Raw genomic sequence first — 24,077 nt, forward strand, 5'->3', positions numbered from 1 at the left:
GTAATCAGAATTTGGGAATTTGCCATTAATATGTTAGGCTACCACACAGTCTGCTTTCAAACAAATATCCATAAGGTCACCCTACAGCTGAAAATTGACAATGATTAATAAAATACTGGTATATATGACAGTAACAAATAAATAAACAGCGTGTCAGTGACATTCATCTTCCGCCATGGATGTAAATACAACATAAGATCTGTCAGTAACATGAAAAAGTAGATCACCATGACCTACATCCACTACAGTGTAGTGTATGTGTTGACATGCAGCTAGACAGACACTCCCAGGTTCTGATACTATCAATAAGTTATGTTAAGAATGTCTTTTTAAAGTTTCATCAAAATTGTACAAGAGGTTCTACTAAACGCCTCCATATATCTGAAGATTATTACTTTTTGATAATACACTATATAGATATTATTTCTCACTCATTATACATTGAGAAGATGGTGTTACATATGATATGGAATAACTAAGTATTTCTTTAAAATATAGCTCTATTTAACTACCATAATATAAGTCTTGTTGAGGTTGGTTGGTTGGTTGGTTGCACTGCATATCTTTAAAATGTACAATCTTGTTTATTTTACACTGCATTTTAGATTCAGTAAAAATGACTTTAATTAAATAATATTTCCTTCAATAAAAGCTGTGGGTAGGAAATACAGTAGCACGACTAGATATTCACAGGATGAGAATCCTGCCATCTTTCTTTCTAAACAAATACAGAAAGCTTTACAGCTTAAGCAAAGCTGCTGATAATTCCACCATCCACTCTGGGATTCTTTGGCAACAATTACAAAGACTGTAGGAATATGTGCAAATAAAGAAAGATATAGAACAATATAGATATAGAACAAAGAATCATAGAAGTAAATGTGTCCACAGAAAATGGCTTTTCCACCAGTCAAACAGGGATACAAAATTGTTGTGGTTGAGTCAAGCTCATTAAGTTAGTGCAGGGCTAGGTTGCAAAGTGGGCTATATTGGAGACTATGGGCGAGGTTGATGGTCTGAACTTAGCCCCCAGTGAACATTAGTCCACATCACAAAACAACCTAACAAATTAGCACAATTACACTACTATGGCAACACTTAATATTAAACAAACAATACCAACAAAACAGCTTAGTTTCAAAACAATTAATATGATCCTGATAATTATTAGGAGGTGTTTTACAAACAAATTTCCACCTGTGAGTGACCTGTCACCAAGTTATTTTGTAGTATAGGAAGTCCATTTGGTGCGAATGCCTTAAATAGTGTATACCCCCACCTTCCTCTCCCTGAATGACAGACAATCCTCAGAGAGAGAATGAAACATGAGTTTTATTAGGTTGCTGAACTACACCAGGGCAATTGATCACATCTACATGGCACATAGGCCAACTGCAGCTTCAGAATACATTTATAGAAATATGGAAAGATTTCAATTCCATGAATATGCAGGGAGGCTGAGATGCCAATGGAGTCATTACTAATGTTGTGCCAATTACAGTGCAAGTCATGATGACACAATGACTCATGCATATTCAACCATTACTGATATACAGGTCACTGCAGCACAGGATTCATTTGTGTCTGTGCTGGGAAAAGGTTTCTCCATTAGCCCAAGAACTGTGAATGAAAGGACTTTTGGATACCATCATTTGTGAGCCCAATTATTGCAGTAACATTGCATACACTACCCTTTAGTAGTTCTTTCCTGCTTACTGTCCAATATCTAGAATCCAAGTAGAACGCAAAAGGAAAGATCATCGATCACAAAATAATACAACGGTTGAAACTATGAATTCTTATTCACAAGAATCACAATAAGAATCCTATAAATCAGCATATTCCCACCAAATTTGGTAATAAAGCATTTTCAGAATCAAGCCCACACATATTATAGGTATATGTTATCTACTTAATAAATCCGTGCTGCATAAACACACTTCTACACATGACAAACTGACAAATGATATTTTCTATATATAGGAAAGCATTGTCTGTACACAGCATAAAACACTTTTTATTTATTTTCTTTCACAAAATGAGGTAAGAAACACCATTGGAAAGGACTGTTCTGTAAGCTTTACAAGGTATCAGTATACAATCTTATGTAACACTGTTATATCGCAACAGCCTTAACACAAAAAAAGAATATGGAGACAGGAAACCAATGAGCACTACACTCCTTCGGTTCTATCAAATCTTGAAGAATCTACCGGTGTGGTGTTATTTTCAGGTACGCAGGTAAAAACTGGTGCGCAGCACACTGCTTGCTCACGCATGCCTAAACAACTTCTGCTTAAAAAGCACAGAATTGCCCATTCAAGACTGGTACGTTATGCTGTTTTTCGGTCCTTTTCTTCTTTTTCAATTTAATTTATCATATTTTATCACTATTATGCAAATATTTACCATATGCAATACATTGGGTCTTGTACATGTTTTACTTCTGCAACTTTGCGGCGGACTTCTCATTTTGTGTTGTTCTTCATGAATGTTTTTTCTTTTTAAAGAAATTGATTGTCTGTTTCCAGTTTAAGTTTGCAAAAAAAATAATGTATAATTAATGGTAAATGTACCTCTGTTTGACAATAGGAAAACACATCACGTCACAACTGATTGCACCTGTACCAAAATCTCACAGCGTACCACTTTCTAACATTACATGGGTCAAGTTTTGGTATGCGTACCACATTGTGACGATGTACCACTTTATAACACTACACTGGTACTTCATGAATCTACACTATCACCAAAACAAGGAAAAGAAATATGCTTTTGCTAGTATGGTTCAGTAAAACTGAACACCAATACCTCAATATTATGTTTTTGTACTTGATTAAACGTCACTTTATTTAAGTATGTAAAAAGACAACATTTACATGTAATTGGTTTTCCAATTCCAGGCTTTCTTCTTCTTGCTCACTTCACAACAGTAACAAATGTAGAATCACATGTTACCTTTGGCCTACCTATATATTACAAACATCCATTCACAACACAGCCCCTCAAAATGTGTAATAACGTCGATTTAACTGAACCTAAATTACAATAATTAAATTAAATCAACTACTTACAATACAATCCAGACAGACGTTGTGCGTAATGTAAACCCTATATTAGCAGACACACACCACGTTAAACTATATTCGATCTTTATTCACTGCAGGCATTTTTTTATTTTTTCACAAGATTATGCATGTCACATAACTGAATTCTTTCTTAAAAGTAACAGATACAACAAGTTCCGCAACGTCAACCTAACCGGAAGTAAGTACTGTGCTTGTGACACTTCACACATCCAATAGAATTGTAAGAAATTGACCCACCACCAATTATATTATTAACAGAGGCGGTCCGTTCTCCTGAAGTTAGTCTGCAAAACAACATGTTTAACTATTTTTACACAAAAATAACCGGCAGAAGGTCTAAAATATGATTGTGTGAATACATTTAGTAACATAATATTTCAGTAATATAATTATTAGACTGTACTTCCTGATACTAACTGTGTTTAAGGAAAGGGCTGTTTAACTGGTCTCCCATTAACGTAATATAATACAGACGTACAGTAATGTTGTTGTTTTTTTTTTTTTTTTTCCCCCATAATAAAGTACCGTTGAAACCCCTCCACATAGTACACATTTCTTGTGGCAATTTAACAATATTAGAGTTTTGCCTTAAATAATTAATGTTCTATTATCACGGTTGTTGTTTTTTTTAATCACAAAAAAGGCAACACAAAGCTAGACACAGAGTAATAATAAATAATACCGATAATAAACGGTAAATGAAACTTAAAAACAGAAAATAAACTTACTTAACAATAATTGTATGTAAGCCTGTAATAATGTTATTGTTTAAACGGCTTTTGAACGTTGTGTATTCAATACATAACACTATTATTATTATTATTATTATTATTATTATTATTATTATTATTATTATTATTATTATTATTACACACCTTTTCATAACGTCCAGTGGCTCCTTATACTTGTCAAGTGTTATTTCTAGTGAAAATACAATGTCATTGCAGAACAGGTGCACAGAGACAGATAACTTGTGAGCCAGTTGGAATGTAAACATCCGTCCTTGAATTAGAACTGCGGCCAACGGCAACCCAGCAGAAGAATTTCTGACTGTCTCGTGGGTCTCCCAAAGAACGTTGACACTTGACACTTGATCAAGAACCGTTGCAGCCCCAAGCACATGGTCTCAGCAATTATAGGTTAATACTCCATTCACCATGGTAGCCTTCATTCAGGGGGCTATGTAACTTTCATGTTCTTCAAGAAATTGTCACACACTATTTATTTTCTGCAACAGCCAAATACAGAATCCAAAATGCAACTTTATAGCAAACTTTCATATGCAGAGAATGCTTGCTATTTGCCTAGAACACTTTTCATGGCAATATTACATCTCATTGGTTTTCCAATTCCAGATGCAACTATCTGGTTCCACTGGATTTTAGTCCACCCGGACAAGGCAATGGAAAATAAGCATGTTGTATGTCACTTTCAACAAATAGCTCAGTTCTGTTACTTGGGTCAGAGGATCTGCTCTGTTTTTTTATACACACAATATTTTAAGGACCTCTAATCAAATACTCAGTCTGCTACAGTGAGCATCCTGTCCAGTATTTGCTTCAATACCTTTGAGTAATAGGATGAAAAGAAGAATCTTGCTGGGGCATGAAATAAGATTAATAGTTAGAGAGTGCCCACACTATGCCTGTTGACCTTTCTTAAAAAATGTAAACTAGCACAGTGCACCAGTCCTTTGGGTTGTTGCCCTTTATTCACACTTTTAATATGAAGCCTGTAGAACTGGTTGTCACTTGCTGCGTTCAAGAACTCACTTGCTATGCAGGTTACAGTCAGTTTAAGATTACTTCTTTCTCTTTAAGTCTCAACAGACTGTTTCACTGTCAATCGTACTGAGAAAGCCAGAGCACATTATTTCTTACAGCTGGTCTTTAGGTGATGCACTTTGCCTTTTAGTAAGTGTACTTCATCTACAGGATTACAATTACAGAGATGTCCATGAAGTTTTACTTGACTGACCAGTGAAATACATCATTAAGCTGTCTTTGTATTCAGCCTCTTGATAGTGACATGCCTTTTTTTCTATTTGTACATTTATTGCAATACAATACAATCTTGATGTGCAATGCATGGTATAAATGTTAGTTCGATTTTGCTAGTTCTACATTTATAATTGTATTTTCTGGCTCTGTACATTTCATAAAACACCTAACATTTCTCTTTAGGTTTTCCAAGGGTGTTGCATATAGCAACTATTTATTTCATTTGATGGGGACAATTATGATGAATATTCATTTTAAAGAGTTATATTAATATTAATACTTAAGGTGTTTTATGCAAACAACCACTTTTATGTATCTCAGTCGTGGGTTGTCACATTTGAAGGTTTAACTAAGGAACCCTTGAGATTACAGTAAAAAAAAACGTACAAGTTAGCTAAAAATATATTCCGGCAACCACCCGGCCCCTGGTCCAGAGCCTTACTTGGTACGCCACTTCTGAGAGGTGCTTCAAAACCTTGCGAGGTCCCGCAGCCACTAGCTGGCCAGTCCTTTTTGGCGCCGGGAGCAATAAACCCACACTTGCTCCCCCCGTCTGGATGTCTCGCCCCCTCAGCACTGAGTATCACATGTCCACTTTTGTCACTGACCAGCCCCAGTGATGTGTGTCAGCACAAATTTGTAGGCGACATCCACCGTCCCTGGTCACTGTGGAGCTCCTCAGGTACCACAAACTGGCTGAACGTGCCATCCAAGAGTGTGTTGGCACAGGTGGTTGCACGATGATCCGGGATGGCATATGCCTCAGGCCATTTTCTAAAATAATCCATGGCCACAAGGATGAACCGGTTGCCTTTCTTGGAAACGTAGAAAAGGCCAAAGGATGTCTATTGCGACGCGCTCCACCTGGTACTGCTGGAGTGGGGGTGGAAACGCTCTAGGTGGCCCTTCTTGGCTGTGCAGGCTGTGCAGGCGTTGCAGAGGCTGCAGAAGGTCTTGACATCCTGCCGGCACCGCCCCTAGTAGAAACATTCCTGCAGGTGCCCCAAATTCTTGGCCATACTAAAGCGGCCGATGCCAGGTCCTCTGTGCACGGCCTGTAGCACAGACTCCCGGAGAGCTTGGGGAACCACCCTCTGCCAGCGCTTCCGTCCGCTTGCAGGATCTGTCCTGTAGCTGCTCCTGCCCAGCCCTCGAGAAGCCCTCCCGACTCCGACACCACAGTTCCTGCACCACCTGCTCCGCTGTCCCACTGGTTGACGGTTTCGTGGCCACCGAATCCTGGTTGGCGTCATACACTACAGTTCTATCATTGCAACAAGGGTTGTGATGTTGCGACCCAGATCCAGCATTGCCACCACCTTGCTGTGCAGGTCCAGCCCGACAATGGAGCAGTCGTGACTATCCACCGACCAAAACTCATGCTCCACTCTCCGGCCTCTGAGCTGGACCCTCAAGTGCTTCCAGCCATGAATTGGGGCAAGCTGCCCGGTTACTGCTCTTATCTAGACCTCTGTCTGTCTCCATATCGCATGAGGCTAATGGTTGAGCCAGTATCGACCAGGGCTTTGTATTGGGCCCCAGTGATGCTGCAGGGGGCATGCAGGTTGTTACCCTGGCCGATCCGGCCCACTGGATAGACCTGTCTGGCTGCGTCACCTTGGAGGGGAGTAGAAGGAGTGTGGGCCAGTTGTGCCCTTCTAAGTCAGCCATGGGGCTGTTTCTTGTGGTCTTGTACAAGTGGCACTGTCAAAGCCTATATGTGGCAGTCTACTAATTGTGATTCTATCTGTACCACTTCAAGTTGTGTCTGAACAGCAGAGTAAATTGTTTCAACCAAATGCAAAGCAACACTCCAAAGTGAACTCTTTCAGTTTTCCCATTACATTTCAATTTTGTTTTTTTGTTATAAAGATATTGGGAGAAAGACTAATTTTAGTTGATGGCTCTTATGTGTAGAAAACATTTACAGGTGTTCGTGTTGTTTTGAACTACAGTACCAACAGACATATGTTCTGATTAATTTATTCCTGAAAACTGTTGCATGGAAGTGTTTTGTTTTTTTTGATATAGCGTCATAGATTTCACATCTAGTTCTTTATATATTAAAAAGTAGCTATATCAAGTGGGGATGTAGTTCAGTGGTTTATTTGCTATAAAATAAATCTCCTTTCGCATTTGTACAGTGATGCATTTTTTTTCTTTCACTTAAGGTAAGCAATCATCCTGGTCACAATCACACTGTATACTACACCGGTGTACTGTACAATGCTATTACTATATTGTGCATGGGGGTGTTATACAGTATTTATGTTACTGCAGCATTCATCTGTAAGTAACTCACTACAGCTGTCAACTGGAATATCCAGTGGATGAAAACAAATGAATTAGTTGAGTGTATCTTGATTGATCTACTTTTGGTACCTCGAATATTATAGTATGAATAATGGTGCTCTCTATTTCTGTATGCAATGGGAAGCTCTTTGTCACATTTCTTGCATTGATTTCTGAACTAGATTAGAAAGTATTGTATTTATTTATTTTTACTATGTGGGGTTTCAACAGGTAAGGCACATCACACCTATCTAATCCCACACGCCGTCAATGGAAAGTTATTCCTGCTTGCCTGAGTTAACTAAACACATGTAATCCGAACTGCTGGAACTGACGTAATGGAGAATTGGTGCTGTTGACGTGCACAGTGACGCTCTTGGCTCCTGCGTTGAACAATAGTGTCGCTGCCCTGGACTGCGTTGTACTGCCACAATGGAGACTTTTTATCTGCTGAACGTCTGTCCCATTTCAGAAGTGACATTGGGGAAAGAAACGCTGACTTCCACACTAAGAAAAATACATATTTCTTTAGAGGACCCACATGCGTTCTGACAACAACGGGAAACAAGGGAAATATGACGGTTTTTTCTTTGGCCCTTGCCTGCAAGTTAACGTGTTTTAAAAAATAACAATACCTCAACGAAGAAATGTATTCATTTTTGCTGAGGGGTATGTGATAAACAGTAAGTACTACCTATTGAGTCGAAGTTTAAACGTGTTTTATTTGAGCTATAAAGTTCAATTATGTATATAAATTGGCACAGCATGCTTTAGCCTGCTCTGCTTTAAAGTATAGGGTACCTCAAATATTGTAAATAAAATAACTGATTTATTTTAACTGAGAAACACTAGTGATCTTGGATAAATGTATAGATGAGTGTACCGAATAATATAGACTAGCCTACCAGTACTAAACATTAGTCTGTACTTTAACTTTGGTTTAATGTAATATGTCAAGATAACTAATTGAACAACAAACATGTTTTTATGTTTCTATTTGATACAGCGGAACCGCTAATGTGGATCTAATTTAACCCAGAGGCTTTACAGAAAGTAGCGAAGGACATGGATTGTAACAGTAACACACTTCATGCATGTAAAATGTTCTGTTATATACTGTAAATATGTATCTGTTTAGTATACTCTTGACAGGCTTATTTATCTCCATTCAGTATGGTCAATAATGGTTAGAAAGGCGTGACTTAGACGCAGCTGGATGGTGTTCCAGATGTTACATAACGGTTTCTGGGCATGGATGTTCGAATAACATATGGGAAGCAACATGTCGGCATATGGTTTATTTAGCCTTTTGCCTTCCAGTGAATCAATCACTCACATTCTGAATGAAATTACCGTGACACCACACTGGCAATGATAGATTTCTTAGAGCGACTTAAACAGCTGTATATTAAGTTAACGTGATAAATGATACTATACCCAGTATTGTCTACATGATGACCAAAGGCACACATTCTTATAATTCAAGTATACTCTACTGTTTAACATATACCCTAGCAGATATTGCAATGGTATAAGAAATATTTTAGCTGTGTTTAGTTGCTTCCTACAGCATAGTGCATATCAGCGTCTGTCTCCTTGCCTGTCAGCCTGCCTGACTGTCTGTCAACATATACATAACAAAATATAACTGTAATTCAGGTTAAGGTATTTAAAAGAAAAAAATGGCTATTAGGTTTGAACCCCTTTTGTCGGTTGTGGTGGTGTCTGTCTGTCTGATTCTTGATTTGTCACATCTGCATGATATAACTTTTGTTGGCTACTGGAAATTAAGTTGCCAATCTTGTCTTAAAAAATACTTTCTTAAGTTACACACACACACACACACACACACACGCAGGCACGCACGCACAAACACGCACACAAAGTTGTGAAATGTTTTGCAAGAATACCCGTTATAAAAGTCATATCCCTACAATCCTTAATCATTTAAGAAAGAATAGGAAAAAAACACATATTATTGTCTTCTGCAGTCCGTTATACTTTTTTTTTGCATATAGGAAGAAATGACCCAAGGATATGATTTATATCCTCACTGACAACATATTAAACATTCTTTATTTTAGAGGTTTTGACACAAGATAGTTGTTTTTCTTTCATTACAAAAAGTTAAAAAAAAATGTCTTGTTGGATTGTTATGTAGTTTTTTTTAATGAGCCACAACTGCACTAATACAAAACTGTTGCATCTCATCCAAAATGTGCACATAATTCGTGTCTTGTTCTTACTAATTGTGTCATACTAATGACAAACGTTTTGACTAAAAGTAGTATTTTTCATTGTGTAAAAAAGACTTCTAGTCAAAACGTATGTCATTAAAAAAAGTTTCTGTTGGTATTTATTCTAATATATATATATATATATATATATATATATATATATATATATATATATATATATATATATATTAGATTAGAATAACGTCTAATGCCAGTTTTTCCAATTGCCTGTCATGTGTGATTATGCTTCAATCAAACCCTGTACTGTAGACATGTTTACTGTTTCTTGTTAATCCCACCTGTTCTTGTAACTGTAATTTTACACACTATTTTCTGTCAGTTCAACATTCTGAAATAACTTTATACTGCTGATTTGATTGCACTTGATAATCTCCCTCCCCAGTAATGATTGGCAATTAAAATATGCATATAAATAAGGTACTTACTAATTCAACTCTTCAATGGACAATTAAATTCCTTAATTGCAATTTAAACCCTTAATTGTAATTGGCAAATGAATAGCTGTAGATTTAGGATATTATATATATAAATACTTTAATAAACCAATTATTCAGAATTAATCTGTCAATTAATTAATTGGTAGACTGATAATTGTCCAAGGTACTTCAATGTAAAGAAGCATGTGGTTGCGTTTACACGTGTTTATAAATTGACTTCAGCAAAGCAAAGCTGTTACTTGCACTCAGGAATAGTTTTCAGAAAAGGCAGTTTCTGTAAAGCAATTCTGGTTTCAAAAGGTACCTAAACATTAAGTAACATATTGGCCAATTCGTTATATTTTCAAATGTTTATTTTGTAAACTCTTGGTCATGTTCAAGATTTGTAACACTTTTTAAACATTTGTAGGCGTTTATAACAGGGCTGGTGTTTATTTAGAGTTCCAAAAGACTAAACGCCATTGTTACACCTAATGACGTATAAACACTGCTGTTTAGGAATATAACGTTTCTATTTTACTATACACATATGCCATTTAGATATTAAACGAGTCACACGTTATTTGGTTTTACAGTGTAGACAAATTCACGTTATTTATTTTAGTTTATATTATTATTATTGCTCCACATATGCTGTTTATTGCATGAATTTGGACTGTGCTAAAAAGCTCCCCCTCAAGGTAAAACTTAATTGAATTGGTCCCATTGTTTGTATCCCACATGGGAGTGCTTCTACATTTTGAAACGGGTTGTTTAGTTTGTGCTTTTGTGTTTTATTTTTAGATACAATGATACATTTGAAATGATGCTTAATCACCAACTAGTTCAAAATTAGTCTAATAATATGTGCCCCTTGATTTCAAAGTTCAGAAAAATATTATCAAAGTGCAGGTGTAATACAAATTAGACTTATTTTTGTATGCATTGTTTTTTTTACTTGATGTAGTTGTAGGTCTTTTTTTAACTGATGTTACTTATGAATCATGAATTATTTTAAATGCAGAGAAATACGCATTGTAATGTTGTAAATAAATAAATACATTGTACTGTACACGCTTCATTGTGATTGACTGGTGGGTTATGAAGACCAGCGCCACCTGCAGGAAAGAGCAAATTCTTTCGGATCCAAAGGACACCATGTATTCTGTAGCAAGAAAGTTTCTAAATGAAACTAAAATCTGCTTTATTACTGTTTGTTTTGTTTTAATTGTATAATAAGAAACCAACCACAATTGTTTACAAATTGAACTTACTCTGTTTTACATATAATATGATTTTGAAGAATCCATATAGCAAAATTCGACCATGTAAAAGTCCTTGTGTAAATATGACTATATATGTGGCACCATTTTAATAAATAAAGAATTAAATAAAAATAAACTGATTGGTAGATTAGGTGATAATTTACTTAGGAAGGTAAAACCACAAACTAGATACAAACAATTAACTAACGTTTTTAAATGCCTCATGTACCCTGGCTTAGTCCTGGTTTTGTAACATTAACATGGAATTTCCTGCTTTCAAAAAATACGAGTTGACTGGAGAAAACGCTTTGAGAAGATGGACATGCAAGTCAAGCAGACACATGCCGACTGCGTTCATCTGTAACATGAGGAATTGCAAGCGTATTGTATACTGTGAGTACTACACATACTATTAATTGCGTAACATTTTGATTAATGCAAATACATGCATCTGTTGTATCATGTCAATGTTGGGTTGTGTCATGTAACACACACACACATTTATATATATACATATATATACACACACAAAACAAAGATAACATTCCTAAATGAGATTTGTTTTCCATAGGTATTTTATCTTATAAGTACAGCTTATACGTGACAGTTAAGCACTGTGAAAAAGAGACAATGCCTTAAGTAATAATGAACAAATTTGAAGCTGTACCATTCAGTGTATAAAAGTATAGCTATGACCATAAGTTTATAAGTTTTGCATCACTCTATAGAATTAACAAATCGTGCTTCATAAAGTCGAATGAATAATGTTATGTAAACACATTAAATTACATCTCTTTGTAGTTGTCCATAACGAAAAACTGACAATAATTGAAATATGTGATATTTCGAAATCTAACATGAAATACTGTAGCCTTCTACTATTATGGCTTCCGGTAGACTTTTGCGATATAATTGTGTAGTTTCTTTGACTACATGATGTTAAATAAAATATCTAAATTACCTTCATATAGTTTCTTTAAAAAAAATACACTGTATACCTTAACTGTGCTGTGAACTGTGAGTCTTTTTCCTTAAGATGACGATAAAATATACATACAAACTACAACTGGGCTTTGGAGCAATGGTCTGTACAAATGTAACTCACCAGAATGTGTGAAACAAACTAGCCTATTGTTGTTGCTGGGGAGAGGCACTGAAGTATATTAATCTCTAATACTGATCAACAAGTTGCGTTGTAAAGTACCGAGGGATTTCTCCCGATTTCCTTGCTGTTTAAAATAAATACAGTATTTTTTAGAAAAACGCCCTGGATTCGTTGTTAACAATAAGCCCCATTGGTACTCGTGTTTCCGATGGCAGTTAAAATAGTCGGTGAAACCCCAACCCATTATAAGATCAATAACACAGATCTGGTGTAATAATAATAATACATCGCTGGAGAGAAGAAAAGACTCGAGCTGCTATTTTTGGCAGAGACTGTTGGTTGCGTCAGTGACGGCGTTCCCTGCGTCACCTTACATTCTGCCGTTCTTTATCTCTTTTTCCCTTTCGTTTGAGTAGATTGGTTCGCCCACGAGTAGTGACGCTGCTCTACTGTTTTTAATGAGCTCTCTCTGTCTGTTCCCACAACAGAAGCAGCGGGGGAAATTAAGGTAGTCACGTAAAAAAGTGCACACCCACTCGTTTTTAACTTTCTAAATTCGGAAACAAACATACATCAGTTCACTGTCAATGTCTGTAAATAATAAATAAGACTAATCGGCAGAAAGGTATGCTAAAATGAATAACTATTAGTAATAGATCTGGGGAGGGTATGGCAAATGTTCAAAACATGTGCGTGTGGGTGTGTTGGGTGGGGTATTCTGAGAAATAACTGTTTGTGTCAAATAAAAAATAAAAATAAAATAACATTTTTAAAAAAAACCCCAGCACACTCACAAAACAGTTCACATGATGTTTTCACATCATTTTACAGATATCCTTATTTTTAAAGTCAATACCTGATCAAAATCAACACGTTTAAAGGGAAGCGTTATGCATTAGTTGTCAGCCGGTTGTTTTAGTTAATCCACTTAATATTGCATAAAGAAATACAACGACACACAAATGAACGAGATCACCGGTTGATGCTACCAACACTATCCATCTACTGCTTTGGTGTCTTGAAAAGAAAAATAATAATAATAATAAAAAGTGAAACTAACAATACAGTGATTCTGGGAAACCAAGACCGCAGACTATTTGTCATCTTTACATTTGTTTACATCTTGATATTATAGTTTTCTAATATGCGCCTCTCTTGGGATGGGGTGAGAAGGTGAACAGAAGCTGCGTCCTGCTACCTTAAAAAGCGCCACAGAGAATTACGTCACGTCGGAAATTTACCAAAGACAAGAAAAGGGAGAAGGCGGGCAAGACGCCGATTGGCTTGTATTCGCGATGACGTTTTGAGGGAGGGAAGGAGGGGGGACTTTAGGCACACGCTGACTGAGAGAGATTCAGAGCTCACATCAACAAAGGCACATTGGAGGGAAGGGCTAGTCTTCGCTGTACGGTCGTAGGGTGCTGTGCATTAGCAGCACTGTCCTTTCTATTACCGCTTACTGACACTTGTTTTACAACTGCTTCAGAACATTGTGAACAATACATCTGCATGGATAGACAAGGACAGCACAACTAAGCAAGGAGGTAAATATTATATTTAATTTATTTTGCTATGGGGTGTAGGTAATGATGCTATTTTCTCAGCAATACACCTGTACATATGCTAGGTCTTGATATAACAAGCATGTACTTTAAGATCCTGCTTTGTAAACATCAGTGTCATACATTTTTAAAAAAAAATATTTTCTTACCTGTTTGGTGACTGATGTATGATCTCTGCGTTGACTAATATACAGGTTGTAGAAGTATGTGTGTGAATTATCAGTGGGAATGCTTGAGAAAGTTGCTTAAAACTGACCATACGCTCACGAGGGTTACTGTTTAAGCCAAATTATGAATATAGTGCATTACACCTGAGCCCTAGAATATTCCGATTACTTATAACAATAGCTTACTTACTTATAACAATAGCTATGTATCTGCTGACTCCACCTTGTTCACCTGTCCACCTGCTGATTTTGGGCAGTGCTTTCCCAATTTTCAGACACGTGCACCTTTTGTTGGCCAGGGTTATTTTCAGGTACAAAAATGTAACCTAATATATTCAATATGCCTTAGAAACTCAGATAATTAAATGGTGCGTGTTTGTTTTGCTGCTTGTGATGAAACAAGTTTATTTTATTGTGTGTAACTCATAGCTTTAAATAACTCACATATGGTGATATAATGTGTCGCTGTTTAATGTAAGTTATATCAAATTGTCTTTTGTTTCTTAATTGCGAATGCATAAAATGTAACCAGTGCATTGCACATTGCTGTGTGTTTAGTTACATATTACAGTACCCGCTATTTAACGTTAGTTATACAACAATACATTACTGTACACAGAAGTAAACTGTTTAGCGTTAAACATTAATGCTAAAATTTTAGGTGCACTTTTTTTTCTCTTTTGAACAGTATTGCCTACTGTGCCATTTTTGTCTTGTATTAGGACAATATATCTATATCTCTATATCTATCTATCTATCTATCTATCTATCTATCTATCTATCTATCTAAGATAGATAGATAGATAGATAGATAGAGAGATAGATATCTGGCAACCGCAACATGCATGTACTTGATAGAATATAAAGGTTAAAACTGTGAAAAGTATAAACGGAAAAGTCGATTTGTATTGGGTATCAGTCGTATTGTACAAATATACGATCAACTAGATGCCACTTGTGATTTTATATACATTTACAAATCATTTACATCGACAAATAAATAGATAGAGTCTAAAGAGCACAACGTCTTTTTTGTTTATATTTCAGCAATAAATCACACCGCGTCAATTCAGGTTCCCGAGTGAGGAGCACTTCATTCTTAAAACCTGAACTCCGAAGGAGAGATCCCGACACTGTCCACTTCACGTTCCTTCAACAAACACAGTCAGTCGACTGAAGGTATGCAGACTGGACTCATTGTGCCATTTTTTTTAGGATGTTTAATGTATCTTATTTACAACAAATTGCTCCTGAATTAATTTTGTCAAACGCAATTCTAAATTTGCTCACACTGAAATATGTTTTTCATTCATAGCGTAATCAATATATAAAATAATATAAATAAAATACAACCAGAAAATAATGTGCCTGTTTTTAAAATGTCTGCGTGAAGATGTATTGCATCTGCTTGTGTTTTTCTTTCATAACTGAAGTAGATTTGTATTTATTTATTTATTTATTTTGACATCTGATTAATTTGTTTAAAATGTCACATTGTAAGTAATTTCTACATTTACGCATACCAGAAGAACATGTAGGGTGTTCACTTTTTGCAGTATGAGCATATGTGAAACTGTTTCGTTTACAGCCATGCCCTGTGTTCAGGCTCAGTATGGGTCATCACCTCAAGGAGCCAGTCCAGCTTCACAGAGCTACAGCTACCACCCTACTGGAGAGTACAGCTCTGATTTCCTAACTCCAGAGTTTGTTAAGTTTAGCATGGACCTGACCAACACTGAGATCACAGCCACCACTTCTCTTCCCAGTTTCAGCACCTTCATGGACAACTACAACACCAGTTACGACGTAAAGCCCCCTTGCTTATACCAAATGCCCCTCTCAGGACAACAGTCGTCCATCAAGGTAGAAGACATTCAGATGCACAGCTATCACCAACAAAGCCACCTGCCACCACAGTCAGACGAGATGATGGCACACTCTGGTGCTATGTACTACAAGCCATCTTCACCCCCCACTCCCACGACAACAAGCTTCCAAGTTCAACCCAGCCCAATGTGGGATGACCCTGGTTCTCTTCACAGTTTCCATCAAAATTATGTGGCCACCACCCACATGATAGATCAACGCAAAAATCCAGTGTCAAGGCTGTCATTGTTTTCATTTAAGCAGTCTCCTCCTGGTACCCCAGCGTCTAGTTGTCAGATGAGATTTGATGGTCCTCTTCACGTATCCATGAACCCTGAAACATCCGGAGCCCATCATGTGATAGACAGCCAGAGTTTTGCTGTCCCAAATGCTATGAGAAAGCAGACACCCCTTGGCTTCCCGCACAGTCTTCATCTCGGCCATGGGCCACAGCTGATGGATAACCAAGTTCATTCACCTCCATCAAGGGGATCTCCGTCCAACGAGGGTTTGTGTGCAGTTTGTGGAGACAACGCAGCCTGCCAACATTACGGGGTGCGCACTTGTGAAGGATGTAAAGGGTTTTTTAAGGTACGTACTTTTAATTTTACCCAAGGAAAACTGAATGCAATTTTACTGTTTAAACAATGTTTAAAAAAAATAACCAAAAACGATTAACGATTGCACATTACACAGAAACAAAAACAATGCAATTAGCCGCAAATTATACAGACCGCTACAGTCTATGCAATTTCAGAACTGGTTTTCCTCAAAGAAATCGCTTTCATGCAATCTTGTACACTGGAAATCTCTATTTAATTGTGGGTACTTGTGTGCATTTTTGACACAGCCTTTTCCTTTAGAAATAAATTGGTTGGGACAGAGAACCGTGTCTAAGCTAACCAAGTGGAACAGAATTCCCAATGGTAAAATTAAGTGGTCTCTTTATTTCACCATCCTGATTGAATAATCTTATCACTTTAAATAGAGGGGGTCTCGGAGGGATGTAAAAATATGAATGCCCACGGATTTGTATTTACTGAATGTCTGCTCCTTCTGCTCCTTGCATATAAAACACAGCTATAAACTGGAGGGTTAGCTGTAGTGTTAACATTATACATTTTCCTCTACCCTGCAAAACCCCAGCTGCGAGACCGTGCGTTTTCGGCTTGTTTTGATGTTGTATTCCCTGTAAATGATACATATGTTTATTGTCTAATCATTCTTCTCTCCTGTTTTGTTTTCAGCGCACTGTTCAGAAAAATGCTAAATACGTTTGTTTAGCAAACAAAAACTGTCCAGTTGATAAACGCCGCAGAAACAGATGCCAATACTGCCGTTTCCAAAAGTGCCTTGTTGTTGGCATGGTCAAAGAAGGTAAATATTTGTTTTCATTTATTTATTTAGATAACCATTAGTTCAGCACGAGTATTGTATTGTAAGTAATATTTATCTGACTTGAATTGGCTATAATATTATAGGAAACGATGTCTGTTGTTGTTTTTATAATTATTATTTAGATACATACAATACTGCATTTTGATTCACAGCTCAGTCGCGTTAAATGCGTCAGCGAACGAATGATTTATTGTTTGCTTTCTTTATTTCAGTTGTTCGTACAGCAAGTTTAAAAGGTCGAAGAGGTAGGCTACCTTCTAAGCCTAAAAGCCCCCAAGATCCTTCACCTCCTTCACCACCAGTCAGTCTAATCAGTGCCCTGGTACGGGCGCATGTAGACTCAAACCCTTCAATGTCCGGCCTGGACTACTCCCGAGTAAGTGAGATTCATTACATCATTAGCAATGTATGTAGGATCATGCAACTGAAATGTCGCTTATAAATTTGATGTTTTTATCTTAACATATTTTTAAACATTGAAGAATATATGTAAATACACTTATATTAAAATTAAAACAACAAATTACTACTACTACTACGACGACGACTACTACTACTACTACTAGCTTACTATACATATTAATTTTAATGAAAATTGTTAAAATACAATCATTATAAAACATTTTTCACCTTTTTATTAATATTTATTATATATTTAATATTACATTATTATACTGTCTTCCTTACTCGACTCGATTGCTTTAGAATAGCTAATTCTGTAATGGCCAGAGAGGGGGTTAATTGTTATAAAAACCTGACTCCCCTGCTAGAAATGGTCCTTGCAATTTCACGGGTTATATATTTTAAAGGACCTCATTAAGCACTTTTTAAATTAAATTCCAGTTTCAGGCTAACCCTGACTACCAAATGACTGGAGACGACACTCAACATATCCAGCAGTTCTATGATCTCTTGACCGGCTCCATGGAGATCATCCGAGGTTGGGCAGAGAAGATCCCGGGGTTCGCTGATCTTCCTAAACAGGATCAAGATCTCCTCTTTGAATCTGCCTTTTTGGAACTTTTCGTCCTGCGACTGGCGTACAGGTACATAATTACCAAATTACTCCGACTAGACTAATATAGAGATCAAACCTCTTCAAGCTCGACTGATTTGAATTTTATTAGCTCTCCAATAATTAGATGCCTCTTAAATCCCTATTTATTACTCTCAGAGTAATTAATTGCGCTTTGTTATTAATTGCAGGTCCAACCCTGTGGAAGGCAAACTCATTTTTTGCAATGGGGCGGTCTTGCACAGACTGCAGTGCGTCCGTGGATTTGGAGAATGGATAGACTCCATAGCTGAGTTTTCATCTAACCTTCAGAGCATGAATATAGACATATCTTCATTCTCCTGCATAGCTGCCCTTGCCATGGTAACAGGTCAGTTCAAATGTATTACCTTTTCCTTATAAATTATGACATGGAGTTGTTTATTTCTTTTATCGTCCGCTATGCCGATGATATCCCACTGACTTGTCTAATAACATGCATTATCTATTATTGTTACAGAGAGGCACGGGCTAAAGGAACCCAACAGAGTAGAAGAACTTCAAAACAAGATTGTAAATTGTCTTAAAGACCATGTGACTTTTAATAGCGGTGGCTTGAACCGTCCAAACTACTTATCTAAACTGTTGGGAAAACTTCCAGAACTTCGCACACTCTGTACGCAAGGTCTGCAGCGCATCTTCTATCTAAAACTTGAAGACTTGGTCCCTCCCCCAGCAATAATTGATAAGCTCTTCTTAGACACACTACCCTTTTAAAGACATGAGTCTGGCATGTGATGCGATCCCGAAGAACGTCCCCAGACTAAACCCAGAATAATGTCTGCTAACAATGGGACGTGTGTCCGGCGTAGATACAAAACTATTTCCAAGCGCTTGCCTGACCTGTGTGAAAGACACTTTAGCTTGTGGACAAGGATTCAAAATTGGACTGCACATGTATAATGGTACATACATTTTAATATATTCAAAGATTTTATTGACAAATAACGACCTCTTTTTGAGGTGAAAGTGTCCGCCAAGGCTTTGTTCGTCTTTTAACGAGACTATTCTTGACCAAGAACACTACATTATTCTGCAATTGCCGTCCTTCTTATTAAATGGAAATCTCTGCTTTATGGGAAATATGTGCTTTAATGTAATATATTCAATTTATCTTTATATATATATAAATTAATGTGATGCGTCCAATGCCTCAGTTTATAAAAGGTGCATAACGCTTGTAAATGATCAGATTCAGTTTTGCTTTTTATATTTTGTGCCTATATGTTTCTGTCAGGATTACTGAACGATACGAACAATCTGAAAGTATTTCAAAAAGGGAACGCATGTTGTAGGATTTAGGAATACTGTAGGCACTTGCTATTAAAGTAATGTCTATAATGTAAATATCGTACCGGACACTATGTAGTCTATTAGATTTTATAATGATTGGTAATATGGGACACATTTTATGTAAGAAATTATGTGAGCAACAAAATATCTAAAACTGTGTATATTAAAAGGGACTCATTGTGTTTGTAAAACTGTCGAACATTCCTTGTGTGTATGTGTTGTATGTACTGTTGATGTTAAATATAAAAGTTTCTATCTTTATTATTTTGCTGTCTAGAGCTACATTTTGCACTCTACAACTTCAAAACACTGGGCATACTGAGCACGTTGTCTTTGTTTTTTTAAGACTAAAACAGAACTCGACAGTTATAATTATTTTACATGTTTAGCTGACACTGATATTTCAGACTAATGTATACGGTACATTACACAAGTCACTGCCTTTTGGTGTATTTAAGTACAGTATTACATTGCATTAAGTACGGTTTCGATCTAATCTTTCTTTGAGAACACATATTTAATGTTTATAATTAAAATTAATGTTAAAATATTCCGCTTGTTTAACTATTTCCTGTTGAGTTAAGACAGATGTTTTAATCGGCGGGCAAAACTAAATCCTATGGAAAAAAAAGTCGTGATTAAAACCAATAGGGTAAAGTGATTATTTATGCAAACGTTTGAAACTTGTTTTTGAATTCGATTCCCTATCCACATGTGGTTTATGTTCTTCAGTAACCACATTGCAATTGACCTGATGTAAGTACCTACACACATTGTATTTGTATTTGCTGATTCACAAACAAAAGAGAGAAAGTGGAAGAAAGAAAGTGCAACCCTTTAAATATTCAGCAGTGATACGCGTTTCAAAATGTTATAGTCGAATTTTGTGTGTGCGTGTGTGTGAATAGGTAACATCTACAGACTACACACAATAAATTAGTTTATGTATGTATGTATGTACGTATGTGTGTATGTATGTATGTAGGTCTTCAAGACATGTCTTGGTTTCCAAGCACTATTGTGACTGCTTTTTCCCCCGATTAATTTCATGCGCTGTGGGCCATATAATACTAAACTGTACTAAATACAACTTTATGTACCGGATAATGGTTTTAATTAAAAAAAAACAAAAAAAAAAAAACATATTACATTATTATTATTATTATTATTATTATTATTATTATTATTATTAGGGAAACATACTAAAATGCTAGTGCGCAATCACATTTACCAAAACAGAATATTGTTAAATGTTATGAAAAGGAAAAATTTGTTTATAGAAAGATTTTTTAATTTTTTTAAAAAAATATAACGTGTGCTTTTATTATATATAGGCTACGATTTTGTAATAAAAATGCAGAACAAAGTACACCTCCGCTATGACTAAACCTATTTCCGGTCGGGCATCAGTTTGCATTTTTTCATTCTAAATAACATAGTTTGGTAAACATTATTCTGACATCCATATACGTTAGAAACTTCTATTTTAAAAGTATATGCTACTTTCTTGAATGGGTTAAAAAAAAAATAGGCATCACAAAGAAAATGCATCAAACTTGTATATCCAACGTCGCTTGCATTTGCGTATTGAGAAATCATAGCTGAAACGGACTGAATTATAAAATACTTTTGAAATTAAGCTGCTGTATTCAAGTCAAGTTTTTTCAGTAAATGTTTTCAGTTTGGTTTTATGGCGCTGAATGGGCTAATTAAAGCTTTTTACCGTTTCCATAATGTTTTGTATATTGTGTTTAACTGTAGGCATAATAATAATAATAATAATAATAATAATAATAATAATAATAATAATAATAATAATAATAATAATAATAATACCGTTTTAAAAAGCTGTTTCATTAAACTCAAACTGTAAATCAGTTGCTATGCGTAAAACTGGAAACGACTATGTGGTTGGGATGCATACGGTTATGTTATTATGAAATATGTAAATAACCATTTTTATTTTTTAGCAACAGAAGAATGTAACTAAAGCTAGGTGTTATTTTGCGGACTTTTAATGAAAGTTTGCGAAGAGACAAAGTGACGGACAGCCGGGGACGCTGCTGAGTAACACACATCTTAGAAAATAAGTGTAAGAGAAAAATCAAAGGCAGCAACAGGATAGTTAGTTTTTAGTAACGAAGTTGTATATGTCTGGCAATTGATGAGGAATGGAGACAGATAGGAAAATTGTAAGAATTTACATAAATGCATACTTTTACGATTCAGTGCAAATGAAAAGTTTATAAGTACTCCCTTTGTTTAAGTACAAGCGAAAACACATCTCTAAGAGTAGTTAGTCTTCCGCTTACCTGTATTTTACCGGTAACCTGCTGTTCACTAAAAATACATGCAGTTTGTGTTACATTCAATACAAGCCATGTTGTCCTTAATCAAACAACCTCCCGCATCTTTTAGGGATATACTTGTAGGATGTTGCTCTAATGATGTAAAACTAAAACTAAAAAAAAAGAAGTTACGGAAAGGAGCAGTTCAGGTTTTTATTACACTGTAAATCAAATAATTTGAATAAATCAAACATACAGATTTTAAACACATTTTAGTATATACGTGTATGTATACACTGAAATGTTCATTTTGGCAACACGTTTTATGTAGAGGCCTATTCTTGAACAAATAAAATAAACACTGTGAAGATGTGTTTATAATCTTTTGCATACCATTTATTTCTTTATTTGGTTTTACACTGTAGTTTCTTGGTGGTTGTACTGCTAAAATGATTGTATTCTTCTTTGCAAATTAGCATTTGCACTTGCTTAAGCAAATATGGCCCTCTGTGTTAATTCGAGTACCTGATTTTTAGAGTGTACTTGGCTTTACAACTTTAACTGCAGTGACAGTGCGATTTATAGTAGCTGAACTGTACTAACTACACCCTCCTCTTCATTTCTCTCTTTAATTTCACTGTCACTTGTTCTTAGCTGTAGCCTATCCTTTTGTGAAAGTATGTGACAGGTTCATGCATTATTTTCAGTAATGATGATCAGATTCATAATAAGCGATGGAAGTCATCCTTTCTGCACCCTTCCACTGCATTAAACAAGAAACAACAACAGCATTTACTGAAATTTCATAGAAACAAAAGTATGGAGAAGAGCTTTGTTTGATTCTTACAAGCCTCTACGCTTACTGGCCCAATATGGTTCCTTTAGCTCCAGTCTTCAAGTTCTTGGCAAATACCAAGATTCATGACTCAAGTCATTTAAGCACTGTTGTATACGATCTTCTAGTTCCTAATAGTTGGGTCTGTTCATGTCTGCAGGCTTATGTCTAACAGTGTGCATGCTAGCATGGATCTATATGACCTTTTGTTTTGAAAACCTTTTTTTAAAACTAGACCTAAAACGGACTTGTGCTGCAAGCACATTGAAGTCGTTAGACCTGGGGACAGTGCGGCAGAAAATCCTGGGTTCAAATTCCAGCCTCTCGCTCACGGGGTGGATTTGGCAAGAAACATTAACCCTTGGTTAACCCTCTGTAAATCCAAAAACAAGATATTCAATCTGCTACCCTTGAAAAAAACGAGCGAAGCCCTAGTCTGGCTTGTTCTGTATACTCTGGTTTTGTGTATTTTTGTTCTTGAGCTTGTCTTTTTGGTTATTTATTTTATTATTTTTTATACAGGAATTGTTTTCCATTAATATCTTTTAACATAACATTTCAAAACTGTATATAACTATTTGGGTTTATTTGAAAGAACAATTCCCTTCCATACAATTAGATGTTCTATTTTACCATGGTACAACAGGATCAGACAAGATCCGTTGGTTTGTCTATAGACAACTATAGAACTATAGAACTATCCCTTAATATATCATTAAGGATTCCCACTCATTATCACATTTAATGCACTGAACTGCATTGATACCAAATAACATGGAATTAAGAAACATACACAACATCAGCAGGTCCCAAGGGTGAGCTTGACAATATTTTTGGTTAACCAGTAGATACTTGTTATCTTACTACACACTATCTCAAGGGAAGCACACATCTACTGTGTTTGGATTATTACTTATGTGTGTTGGGCAATTAAATAAAAATAGCAGTATTACAGCATGACCCCCCTGACATAAAAAGGCTATAAAATACCCAATATGCTGTTAGGCAAAACTAATTCAGTAGAAATAATAATAATAATAATAATAATAATAATAATAATAATAATAATAATAATAATAATAATAATAATAATTTGTTTTAGAAAGGCAGACCTTACATCTGACACATATTTACTACCTTACCATTATATTTGACATTTTCAATGAAGTTATATTTTTTAGCTTTCCTA

General features: G+C 35.9%; 2 protein-coding genes across 4 annotated transcripts in view; one reads left to right on the forward strand and one right to left on the reverse strand.

Moving 5' to 3' along the window:
- LOC117409106 (glycerol-3-phosphate dehydrogenase, mitochondrial-like) overlaps positions 1-4,102 on the reverse strand; it is a 42,788-nt gene extending 38,686 nt beyond the window's left edge. The window contains exon 1 of one of the 2 annotated variants that reach the window (XM_034014756.3): positions 3,965-4,102. The gene's annotated coding sequence lies outside the window, so the exon portion shown is untranslated. Of the gene's footprint in view, positions 1-3,074; positions 3,264-3,964 lie in introns of those variants that run through there. The other variant, XM_034014750.3, reaches the window with a different exon arrangement.
- Positions 4,103-13,795: 9,693 nt separating this feature from the next.
- Positions 13,796-19,956, forward strand: LOC117409121 (nuclear receptor subfamily 4 group A member 2-like). Of its 2 annotated transcripts, none has more exons than XM_034014763.3 (8): positions 13,796-13,969; positions 15,202-15,333; positions 15,743-16,611; positions 17,268-17,397; positions 17,631-17,794; positions 18,262-18,464; positions 18,625-18,803; positions 18,933-19,956. In XM_034014763.3, exons 3-8 carry the CDS (start codon positions 15,745-15,747, stop codon positions 19,187-19,189), a joined length of 1,800 nt encoding a protein of 599 aa, XP_033870654.1. In that variant the 5' UTR covers positions 13,796-13,969; positions 15,202-15,333; positions 15,743-15,744; the 3' UTR covers positions 19,190-19,956. The 2 variants fall into 2 exon arrangements, with proteins under 2 accessions (XP_033870654.1, XP_033870660.1); XM_034014769.3 differs by having other exon boundaries at positions 15,921-16,611.
- Positions 19,957-24,077: the final 4,121 nt, after the last annotated feature.

Source organism: Acipenser ruthenus, chromosome 10 (assembly GCF_902713425.1).
Source record: "Acipenser ruthenus chromosome 10, fAciRut3.2 maternal haplotype, whole genome shotgun sequence".
Taxonomy (NCBI): Eukaryota; Metazoa; Chordata; class Actinopteri; order Acipenseriformes; family Acipenseridae; genus Acipenser; species Acipenser ruthenus.

What these genes read in the sequence shown, in the direction of transcription:
- LOC117409121 (XM_034014763.3), top strand. Translation starts at nt 15,745, where the DNA reads ATGCCCTGTGTTCAGGCTCAGTATGGGTCATCACCTCAAGGAGCCAGT. An exon ending in TGTTGGCATGGTCAAAGAAG is followed by an intron (nt 17,398 to 17,630) that starts GTAAATATTTGT and finishes TCTTTATTTCAG; the next exon opens with TTGTTCGTACAGCAAGTTTA. An exon ending in TGCCCTTGCCATGGTAACAG is followed by an intron (nt 18,804 to 18,932) that starts GTCAGTTCAAAT and finishes TTATTGTTACAG; the next exon opens with AGAGGCACGGGCTAAAGGAA.